This window comes from Mus caroli, chromosome 4 (genome assembly GCF_900094665.2).
Source record: "Mus caroli chromosome 4, CAROLI_EIJ_v1.1, whole genome shotgun sequence".
Taxonomy (NCBI): Eukaryota; Metazoa; Chordata; class Mammalia; order Rodentia; family Muridae; genus Mus; species Mus caroli.
The window spans coordinates 10,259,628-10,272,297 of NC_034573.1; the positions used below are offsets into that span (position 1 = coordinate 10,259,628).

The following is a 12,670-nucleotide window of genomic DNA, read 5'->3' on the forward strand; positions in this document are numbered from 1 at the left end:
CTGGTCTTACATTAAATTATTTTAATTCTCTGGAAATTTTTAATACTTACCTTTCAAATAGTCACCAATTCTTTTAAAAATTATATTCTCTAACTGCACTTTAAAATGTAAGCATATTTTATTATCCTTTGTCCTTTAGGGAGGGCAAATTTTTTAAAGTTACTTATTTTTATTTTTTCAATTTTTTATTAGATATTTTCTTCATTTACAATTCAAATGTTATCCCAAAAGTCCCTTATACACTCCCCCCACCCTGCTTTCCCACCCACCCACTCCCACTTCCTGGCCCTGGTATTCCCCTGTACTGGAGCATATAATCTTTGCAAGATCAAGGGCCTCTCCTCCCAATGATGGCCGATTAGGCCATCTTCTGCTACATATGCAGCTAGAGACACAAGCTCAGGGGGTACTGGTAGTTCATATTGTTGTTCCTCCTATAGGGTTGCAGACCCCTTCAGCTCCTTGGGTACTTTCTCTAGCTTCTCCAAGGGAGTGCAAATTTAAACTAATTAAGCATTATTTGTTAATCTGCCTTAGGGATGGGTAAGGTCCATACTTCTTTCTAATCAGTAGAAAGGATAAGAGGCAATCAGAGCTTTGATTAAGATACTTCTTGTGAAAAGAATGGATTCATTGTTAAATGAATACATTTTAGGACAAGAAAAAATTAACTTTTTTGGATATAATTAAGGTTTATAATTCATTTGCCATAAAAGCACATTTTAGTTGGGCCCATACAAAAGGTTGTAGAGGTCAAAAACCTCCTCTAGACCTTAAGGAAGAAAGCTGTATCCTCTCTGTTTCTATGAGAAATTGAATTCCAGAACAACAAATGAGCTTGGAAAAGAACACTCAGCCTTTAGTGATAATACCTGGACTGGAGCCATGAGCAAAAGACCCAGCTGGATTGCCTATATTCTGACTCTGGAACCATGAAAACTAAGGAAAACTCAGTGATTTTTGCCTTGATCCAAGAAATGTAGTAAGTTCTTATGTATCAATATAAATCCAAAGAATTATATTATATGGCACTGACTCTTGTACATAATGAAACATGCTAAGAAGAAGGACATTTTATTTTGTTTTTTTCAATGTGGTATCCCAAATACTAGAAGAGCTACTGGCATATAATAGATGCTCCATAGATATTTGTTGATTAAACGTGCCAATTCATTAGCATAACACATGTAGCTTCAAAAGACAAGCTCCCAAATTTCAACGGTTTAACAGTAATAGCAGGAGATTTTTTTTTCTTGCCCAACAAGTAAATGAGAATGTTTTATAAGAATGTTTAACCATGGCTTTAACTGTCCATGTTCTGGAGGCTGTGGCAAGAGCCACAAAGATGGAGGTACTAGGCTCTGGGAGAGTGGAGCCAATAAATGAGGCAGACTAAAGTCTTGTGTAATAGCCAACTTTATTCAGGGCATCAGACAATTTATACTCTGAGGATTAAGAGGGGTAAAGTGTCAAATCACAAGGCCACACCTGGCAATGGACAAGCTGCATGTGACAAACAATCGCTTCTTTTTTCATAGTGACATACAAACAAATAACAATAGCCAGTTAGAATAAATGATCAGAAGTTAGCTCATTCCTATTCGATATACCTGGGAGGGACAAGGAACACACATTCCAAGAACAGCTCCATGTTTAGGAGAAACTACATACACAAGAACCTTGCTTTATTTTCTGGAAGTTTTATCACAAACACACTGAATTCTCCTCACATGACTCCATTCTTGGACCACATTCGGACACGTGATGGCTCAGGACAAGCAATGCTTTCATGCTATGGCTTCTCAGAATCCTGATGTCCATTATCATTTCTTACAACTGAGAGAAAGCAGAATGATAGAGAAGGCACTTCTGTTGCTTTCATTGTGCCTTGGGAGCAGTGTGCTTCTGCAAACATTCAATTGCCAGGATCTACTTCAGGGCTCTACCTACTCATAAGCCATATGCTGGGCGGTGGCAGTCAGCAAATACTCAGCTATAAGTGAGAGGAGCATTCCTAGAAGTTTCTCTCCTAATTCCTAAGAGCTGGACTTTTGACCTTGGGTAGATAAAACCACACCATGAATGCATATGTATATTTCTATATATTCACATACAGTTTAATCAGTATAACTCAGAGGATGGTTAAATGAATTGTTTTGGTTTGTACAATATGTTTTACTAGATCTATTGATGAATTTTTAATGGCATAATTAAGGTCACAAATTACCTACCACCAATCAGAAAGCACATTGAATGGCCCTACTCATTCTATTATACTTGACAATTTGTCCAAAGCCAGGACTGACTTACAAACCAATCTAGCTAAGCCAGGATTCTCCATGAGGCTGCTTTGATTAGAGGAGACAAAATAAGTCTGCCAGAAGCTATAGCCTTTGGTAAAGAGAATTTGTTAGGAAATCAAGCAGACAAATTTTAGACACTGTAGGAAAAGAACTTGATCAATATGGTTTAGAATTTCATCATCACATATTGTCATTCCTTATTCAGTCTGAAAGTCTTTCTCTTTCAGTTGCTAAGGAATGGGGAGCAGGGAGGAGGGAGAGAAAGATGCTGAATAAAAGTGAAGGTGGGTGCTATGAGTGGGTGAGCAGAGCTTGTGGCAAGAGTTGTTGGCAGGGCAGGGTGACAGGGACTATGGAGGCTGGACTGCAGACACAGAGACTCTGCTGGGTATTATCGAATCAGAAGGAATCTTCAAAGCTGGAGAGATTAGGGTAGAGTTTCTTCTGTAGCAACAGATGGACATTAAGACTTTTGGGAAAAGTAATAATATGAATCATAAAACAGGTAAAACCATAAAACTTCAGAACTGAAAACAGCCCACAGAGACTGTCTAATGAAACATTTTATGCTTCAGATAATTAAGTTGAGGTTGAGAGCTGAAAAACTAAATAGCTGGAAGACAAACCTGGCATGCTTGTGGGATAAGTGTGCCTAAAAACGTGGAATAATTCTGGGTGATGCTCAAATGGGCTTGGCAAAGGGCTGATGAGAAAGGAAGGTTATTAAAGCAAGCCATATGGATAGAAAACCACATGCACTGAAGGTTCCAGGTAAGACAATGAAGGAAGTGGTACATCTGACTTGAGTATGGCTAGAGTAAAGATGCCAATTCTAGGAAAACAATACAAGTTCTATTTTAAATGTGTTCTCAATATGTCATGTCAGGGACATAAACTTCATAGCATCTCCTATCAACAGGATGAACAGAACTTACCTTTTTTTTTTTTACACACTATGTGAAGTGACTTACAGATATTATCAGATTCGACCCTTAAAAGTCTTTATGATTTGTTATAATTCATATGTGGTGCCTACCCAACAAAGATTCATGTGTCAAAAGCTAACTGCCCAGTCATTATGAAGAGAGTAGCCCAAGAGTGGTACTAACCTAAGGAATGGACTCACCTACTGCCAGGTCTAAAATTTGATAGCACTCCATTAAACTAATGGAATCCAGTCTTAATTGGAAGAATTAGGTCTCTGTCATGGGCTATATCTTGTCTTGCTGATCTCCTGCATCCTGGCCACCAGGAGTGAGTAACTTCTCTCCTCTGTCCACTACTCCCATGAGATTCATCTCACCACAGTTCATAAACATTAAGGCAGCCAACAACTCCCTCAGGTATGTGGTACTAACCTAAAAAAAAAACAATAATAATAACACATTACTAAAAACAATACCAAGTTTAACAGAGTGGTTTAGTGCCTTTGATTCTGGGCCCACATCAAAGAAGGATCACTTCTGGGGACAAAAAAAAAAAAAGAGTCAGCTGGTTATCTTCTGCTCAGTTTTGTCTCTTGCTATTCTGTCTTCCTGAGGTATTTGTCAAAGTATCCAGCAATCCTCCGTCATTAACTGCATGGGGCCTAAAAGAAGTAAGAGTCAAAAAATAGCAGAAACATGGCTTCTTAAATTCCTCATATAAGGTGCTGGTGAGTGCTTTGGAAAGGTTCATATGTTGAGAAAATATAGTGGGAAAGAGGAGGGGAAAACAAATTCTCAAGCATCTATATCTACAATAAGACTTTCCACTCAAAAAAGAGCTGAAACATAACAGAAAGGGAAACCAGAAAAATAGAAGACTTAAGCAGGTTTCCAAATATATAGTATTTCAGAAATCAAGGAAGTAATAGTTTGAGGTAGAATTTGATTACTCACGTCAAATACACCAGAAAGATCAAGCTAGACTTTTGAAAAAACAAACCAACCAAACAAACAAACAAACAAAGATGGGTCCAATACAATTTTAAAGAGAATAATTCTACAAAGAATGTGGAGCCAGCACACATTAGGTTGAATTTGTATAGGTTTTTTTCCATTCAGTTCTACATCACACCATCATAACTAACACCTCCATTTTATACGATAACCAAAGCATTTCCTTTGGTCTCTGGAGCATTCAATATTCTCGGATCATCTATGTGTTTACAGGTATACACCGATACCTTCACAAATATGTATGTATGCATACACACACACACACACACACACACACACACAAAGCCCTAAAAAGTAAACACTAAGTTGTCTCATTTCCTTTAACCAAATTCTCTCTTATGTATTTTATTTCTCTTTGATTTTTCACTGGTGGACTATATAACTTCTTGAATACAAGGCATAAGCCATTTATTTCAAATTCAAGTCTGAAATAAACACAGATGACTGTCATTATTCTAAACCCTCTTATTTAACCCAGAAGACTGCTACAAAGTAGGTCACATTATTATCCCAATTTTTTGATAAGAAAACTGAGGCACAGAGAAAGATGTTTACGTTGCCTAAGCTAAATGTTTCAGCACTATACTCTTCACCCTTAGTCTTTAGAGGTAATTCTTTATTATCCTAGTTTATGTTGCTATAATAAAGCATTCACACACACACACACACACACACACACACACACACAAACTTGTCAAGGAATTAATTTTAGCTTACAAGTTACAGCTAATCATCAAAGGAAGCTAGGGCAGGACTGGAAGCAGGACATGAAGCAGAGACAGACCATGAGAGACAGGAACACTGCTTACTGGCTTCCTCATTTGAGGTTCCCTCTTCTCAGCTGATGCTAGTTTGTGTCGCGTTGACAAAACTAACCACCAACCTCATGAAATCATTTGTACACGGTTATATCTCAGGATAAATGGGCATGTACTGTTCTGTGAACTGAAAGGACTCTCACATGTTCAGTAAAGAAAATAGTTTCTTACCATGTTACTCTGAAGTTTTACCAGGGTAAGTAACTAAAAGTTCCAAGGAAATAAAAAATGCCCTATAAACAAACATGATTGATAACAGCAGTTAATTCTACTGCTAGAAACACATGAACAGTACTTTCTGCCTTGGGAGAGGAAGTGCATTTAAACTGGAATTTAAAATCCAGTCTAGTCCTTCATCAGTAGAAATAGAAGAATGTATTTACAAAGAAGTACTGTCTCTGAAATTTCAGTTCATTTTCATGACATTATCTGAGACAAAATGAATGAATAAGTCAAAAAAGAAGAATGTGTGGATTCTAAACATAATAGCTGAACCCTGTGAGGACTAGAGCAGACCAATTCCACACTGATGACAAAAAACAGCCACACTGCAGAACTGGGGAGCATCAGCTAGGAAAGGTCCAGTACCACAAGAGAAAACATACAGGAGAAAACATAACTCAGTGGGAAAAAATGATGGCCTCCTTGTCCAGTGGAGAGAGAATAAGAGAACTGTATTAATTTACAGTCTTGATGAGGAGAAAGCAGGCATTTCAGCAAGAGGAATTAATAATTTGATGATGATTACACCTTGGAAGGAGTAGGAAAAGGACAAAAGTAAGGACAAAACTATGTAAAAACAACAGAGGTCACCAGTTGACAGACATTTATTTATTCTGTGAGTCTGATTCACTAAACTAAACTAAGAAAAATTAAATTAAATTAAAAATAAAAACCTGAGGGCACAGCTTCTAGAGCATCTTATCAGAAATCACTGTTTGAGCTGTTACCTTTGTCCCATCTGTCAAAGGCAAGCCTGGAGCCCAAAACAGAACCAACCACACTTCTCAGATAGAGATATTTTCTGTAAAATTCTCTGCTTTGTAGTGAGGGAAAGATTTAGACTATGAGGGGGAAGAAGGGGTCCATCCACAGAGAAAGAAACATCAGAAGGTCCCATTTCAAATGAGGGAAGAGACAAGGACCCACATTGGAGATTATCCTCTGACTTCTATGCCATGGCATGAGCATGCCTGTACTAAAACAACAAGCACACATGCATACACATACATGTACCCCAACACAACAGAAACTAAAAGTAAATCCAGTCATGGTGAGATTACTAAGTGGATATGCACAGGGTCATGGCTCCAAATGTTTGCAAAACCATTCAAAGACAAATCAAATTGTCCTCTGGTATTGGAATAGTAGAAGCCAGGAGCAAAACCAGGCTTCATTCAGGATATGTTTTCTCACATCAGCCCTGCATCCTGTGACCTGGTTTTGAGATCATGTATATCTTTCAAGTGAGGTGGTATTGTTACTTTTTGAAAATAAAGTATGTCTATAAATTTTGTTCTCTGTGTGTACCAGTTCTACTCCATGATCACAACATGTGATGTTAGATGAATCTAAGCGGGGGGAACGAGTTAGTAGCCATTGTTAATGAGGCTCTTGCCCACGTGGCCACATGACATGGGACTCACTACCCTCTATAAGACAAATTGAACTCCAGTGTCAGTCACTGACCTTAGGGAGTGTGACTCTCCAAGGGTGACAAGTAAAGAAAAGAAGCCCAGGAGGAGGTAATTTAGGATTTATGGAGTGCTGGGAGCGTTTGAGGGAAGGTGTTTGAAAATAAGCATTAACATGAAAAATAACACACGTTTATCCGTACTGTGATCTCACATAATTCCCTGAGTACCCATGGGTTCACAGAATATAAGACTCCAGGCCTCGGTTAACTGCTCTGTCTCCTGGGGACATAATTAACAATTATCATTGCTAAAGGAAAAATAAATAGATACTTTTAACTTACTCATCGAGAATCTTTACAGAAAAGCTGTAGAATAGGGTCGCTTTCTTTGATATAATAACAGAATAAAAACCAGCCAAGAAAAGAGCAGTGATTAAAAAAAAAAGACACAAGTTTTATTTATTTGCATATTACAAGTAGATTATAAACTAATTTTGCTAACTTAAAGGCATTCCCACTAGCAATATCTACACAGGTTTTTTTTTTAAGCTGAATCATATCACATCAAACTTTAAAATGTACCTTTTCATGCAAAGCATGCATGAATCTACGCTTTTGCTATTCACTCTATTCACTCGTTTTCTGCCTAGCTTTCTAAGTGGCAACTGCTACATTCTATCACTCACTCAAAGAATGATGCCAACATTCAGTAGTTGCGCATCTGGTTTCATTTTGCTCTCTTGTCCTCATCTTTGATAACCCAACTTGCAGACTTCTGTTCTTTTCTGTCAGTTTCTAAAACATCCAAAGTGGCACGGGAAAGCACTTATCTGCATGTATCAGCAATGTTAAATGGAAATGAGAATGGCCTTGTCTGGGGGTTGAAACACTTACTACTCTGCTGAGAAGAAAACTAGTCCTTTATTTTGGTACAAATGCTGATCAATCAATGAAATATCTCATGAAGACAAAGACCTGACAATATGACCAATAACCCTGTCCTGCTTTTTTATGAAGACCTATTTAGGTTACCTTCATCAGAAAAGAAAACTTAACTCGTTATTTTTCCCATAATTTGTTTATGTGAGGAAACATTCAAATTAATGTTATTGACATAAACACATAGCTTACTTAGACTAAGGGCAGAGCATAATATCATGTGGTTCCAAACTTAATCTGGAGGTGTGGTCTTAGGGTTTCCTGGGAAGTGGACAATGCTGAGAAAAGCTACTTTTCAGTGGGCATCCGCAGCTTCTTGAGCTTGAACTTCAGAGCCTCCCAGGTCTGCATTGTGTGAATACTAAGAAGACACCAATCATTGCCCAAGAAGCATAGTACACGTCTTTGAATGTCATTCTTCCTTATCGGACAGGACGCTCCATGATACCTGGCATTTTTCTCTTTCATATTTCCAAACCTTCATTTTCTACTAAAACTATAAAATAAATCAGAGCTCAACAAATATTTGCTGAATAAACTGATCACACTCACTGACTGGTACATTTTCACCAAATGCATTTTATTGAGTTCACACACAGACGAGTGCAAACATGTCTGGTAGAAAGACTCCTGTTGGCCATTACTGCTGGAAAAGGTCCCACAGAGCTCAGCAGCCAAGATGTGTGACTTCACCGAGGACCAGCCCACAGAATTCAAGGAGGCTTTCCAGCTGTTTGACCGAACAGGCGATGGCAAGATCCTGTACAGCCAGTGTGGGGATGTGATGCGAGCCCTGGGCCAGAACCCTACCAATGCTGAGGTGCTCAAGGTCCTAGGGAACCCCAAGAGTGATGAGATGAATGTGAAAGTGCTGGACTTTGAGCACTTCCTGCCCATGCTGCAGACCGTGGCCAAGAACAAGGACCAGGGAACCTATGAGGATTATGTTGAATGCCTTCATGTGTTTGACAAGGAAGGAAATGGCACCGTCATGGGTGCTGAAATCCGTCATGTCCTTGTCACACTGGGCGAGAAGATGACAGAGGAAGAAGTGGAGATGCTAGTGGCAGGGCATGAGGATAGCAATGGTTGCATCAACTATAAAGAGCTTGTCCAGATGCTGCTCAATGGCTGAGGATATTCTGTATCCCGAGCCTGTTCCTTGCCCAGTGTGATTTCTGTGTGGCCCCAGAGGCTCCCCTGTCACAGCACCTTGTCCATCTGGTTTCTTTTGGATGATGCTTGCCTTCACCAAATAAAATTTGCTCTCTTTGCTCTCAAAAAAAAAAGAAAGAAAGAGAGAGAGAGAGAGAGAGAGAAAGAGAGAGAGAGAAAGAGAGAGAGAGAAAGAAAGAAAGAAAGAAAGAAAGAAAGAAAGAAAGAAAGAAAGAAAGAAAGAAAGAANAAGAAAGAAAGAAAGAAAGAAAGAAAGAAAGAAAGAAAGAAAGAAAGAAAGAAAGAAAGAAAGAAAGAAAGAAAGAAAGAAAGAAAGAAAGAAAGACTCCTGTTGTCCGAAAGATGCAAAGATTTCCAAATGTTCTGTTTCAGGCCTTGTCACTATGCTGTTGATCTGTTCTCTAGGACTTATGGTTAAGGTATTTTAGACTGTTCTATAGATGAAATGTTTGTGTCCTCTTAGAGTTCACATCAGGAAGCCTAATACAAATAAAATGGTTGGAACGGTATTTTGTGGAGAGTTTTGAAGAAAATTTGGTCTTAAAGGTTAACCCTTCATGAATGACCTTAACCAAAGAGAGACAAGATTCATCCATTCATATTCTTCCCCATCCTTCACCCTTCTTGACCATTGTGGAATAATATAGTGGAAAAAGCAGCCAACATCAGAAAAGAGGCAGAAAGAGAGCCTTTATTGGGCATAAGATCTGTGAGAACCTTGCTCACAAACTTCTCAGCCTTGAGAGCAGTCAGAAAATACATTTCTGTCTTCTGAACCACCCCATCTATGATATCTTGTCACGCTGCCCTTGATGGACTAAGACAGACATAGAAAAATGACCATGGCATGAGAAAGACAATAGCCTGAGAAAAAAGTGGCCCTTCCGCTTTATGTAAAATCAAATCAAGCTCTTGAGATTATGATCTGATTGCTGCCACAGAAGGGCGCTGTTAATTCCTCACAGTCCATTTTCTAGTGGTTTTAGAACTTAATTGTCTTTACTTGGGTCAATAGCATTGAGCATGGAGGGACGTGTGATAAGATGGTTGTGGCGTTTTGTAGGCGATAATTAAAATCCTTGCTTTTTAGCAGGGAAATTGCTTTTACTCACAGTTTTCTTTAGAGCTGAACAGATCATTGAACTGTACTTGCATCCTTCTCTATAAATATGTATCAATACCACACAAATCATACTCTGTGCTAAGGAGGTTGTACTGAGCCAGTATCAAAGTTGGCATGCAGGGCTGGGTTGAATATCAAAATGTGTCTCTCTGTAGACCGTTTGTTATGCTGGTTGACTCCCTCATTAAAAATGGAGGAATTATTTACTTCATTTCTGTTTATTTAAAGTGGCTCAGAAGCAACTGGATAGCAAAGCGTTTCCAACAAAGAGAAATAGTGACACCTTGTGGAAGATTCTAATTTAATCTCCAAGTCTGTTACCATTTCTACCTTCAAAATAAATGTTTAAGAGTACACCAAAGTGTGGACACTGTGCCCCTTCTTAGAATTGGGAGCAAAATACCCATGGAAAGAGTTACAGAGATAAAGTTTGGAGCTGTGACGAAAGGATGGACCATCTAATGACTGCCATATCCAGGGATCCATCCCATAATCAGCTTCCAAACGCTGACACCATTGCATACACTAGCAAGATTTTGCTGAAAGGACCCAGATATAGCTGTCTCTTATGAGACAATGCCGGGGCCTAGCAAACACAGAAGTGGATGCTCACAGTCAGCTATTGGATGGATCACAGGGCCCCCAATGGAGGAGCTAGAGAAAGTACCCAAGGAGCTAAAGGGATCTGCAACCCTNTAGGTGNAACAACATTATGAACTAACCANTACCCCNGAGCTCNTGNCTNTAGCTGCATATGTATCAAAAGATGGCCTAGTCGGCCATCACTGGAAAGAGAGGCCCATTGGACATGCAAACTTTATATGCTCCAGTACAGGGGAACGCCAGGGCCAAAAAGTGGGAGTGGGTGGGTAGGGGGGTAGGGGGGTGTGTATTGGGGACTTTTTGGATAGATTGGAAATGTAAATGAGGAAAATACCTAATAAAAAATGAAAAAAAAAAGAGTACACATTCTTTTATGGTGCTGCTATCAATCACACCGATTTCCTCTTAAAAAGTAAAAATATTGACATTCTTTAGTGACTATCCAGACATATTATTGTAAATAATAATGGTGACTACAAGGGATTTATCCTTCCAACCTATATCCATCTAAACATACTCTGCAGCAGTAACAATGTGCTCTGTGAAGCACTGGAATCAAACAGCATGGAAATACAGGGAATTTTATAATAATCAACAGGACTTACCACTGCTCTTGAGAGGCTTTGCCTATTTTGCATATAATTTCCAAAACTGAATTATAACACACATAAGTACCAAGTACCCAAATGACCATAAATCCAAATATTGAGTGAGTAGTAAGCTGGTGTGGAGCTACCAGCAGCTAATGTTAAAATTCTATGACTATTAATTATACTGCCAATCCTGGATGAGTCCCTTGCAGCTATGGTGAACTTCTGATGCTTACTCAAGAAGTCTCCCCAAAGGTCCACAGAAATCAGGCCTGAGATGTAGTTCTCACCTTACTTCTGGGTTCCAGTACATGTGGGTTTAAGTCTCCTGTATAACACCGGACAAGTTTCTGAACTTCTATCACTATATATCTAGCAATGAACCACTAAGCTTTGAATAACTAAATGATGTATTTTAAATACTGAGACAACATTATCAGAAAACTATTCTTTCTCTTTTCCAGTGTTACCTTTCTCTGTTGCTGCTTCTCTGGGTCACACACACCGGGACTTCTTTGAGTAAGTTTCTTGAATGATGCTGTTTTACATGGAAAGTGAGAGCAGATCCTCCCCACACTACAGTCTAGAGTTTGAGCAGCATCTGGGACTGACCAAAAACCGGACTCTGTCATTCACCACCTGTGTGATCTTGAGCAAGGTACCAAATTTCTCTGGGACACTGTTTCAGAGCACTTAATAAATGAGGATTGCGCATTATCCTACCTCCTACAGTTCTATTATGAGGATTAGATGTGTTAATGTATGCAAAGCACTGACTGGCACCAGGCAAAAGCCACATAAGCATTCACTATTAGTGTAGCATTGTATAAAGTAAGTGATAAAGAAAACATTTGGCCTACTCATTAAAATGATCTTCAGGGTGTGTGGAGGGGATGGCAGGGGTCGGGGTGAGGAAAGGCATTTCACTTCCAAGTGTGACCAGCCCAGGGAAGACCATCAGAGTCAGATGCTAGTACTAGTCACTTCAGTGCGCTTAACTGTTTATGAATACATATGCTCAACTGGAATATGTAATTCATTTTTCCTTTTTAGATAGATAAAATCACAGTTTGAGCTTAAATTATGTTCTCTGCTGTGATGTAGACATGGTTGGATATTTCCAGCCAACAGAAAGAGGACGATCAGCTTGAGCCTATTTGGGTAAGAAACTGAAGCAGATTTCAGGAAATAACTCATCCTGAGAGAAAAAAAATCTCAAATAAATATGCCCAATAACAAAGTCTGTGATCTCTACACAGGCAGCAGAATCTTTCTCACTAGAGTGACTTCTAGTCCCCTTCTCAATTTATTGAATACTGTTTGTTTTATTGATTTTTGCCATCATTGTTTGTTAGACACTTGTTCTTTCTGTGTATTCTATGCTATCATCAAACTAGCAATCTTACCTGCTCCCTATGCTACCTCTCACATGACTCACCTTTAAGAGGGGAAGAAGGGGAAGTCATCAGAACTATGAATTTGATTTTATAATGAGGAAAGGCAAACATTGGCACATTACACCAAGAATAGCATGGCAATTCT

At 39.0% G+C, this 12,670-nt stretch overlaps 1 protein-coding gene across 1 annotated transcript; it reads left to right on the forward strand.

Annotated features, from left to right (window-relative positions):
- Positions 1–8,288: 8,288 nt before the first annotated feature.
- LOC110293161 (myosin light polypeptide 6-like) lies at positions 8,289–8,771 on the forward strand. The gene has a single exon (XM_021160960.2). The coding sequence runs from the start codon at positions 8,316–8,318 to the stop codon at positions 8,769–8,771; it is 456 nt and encodes a 151-aa protein (XP_021016619.1). The 5' UTR covers positions 8,289–8,315.
- Positions 8,772–12,670: the final 3,899 nt, after the last annotated feature.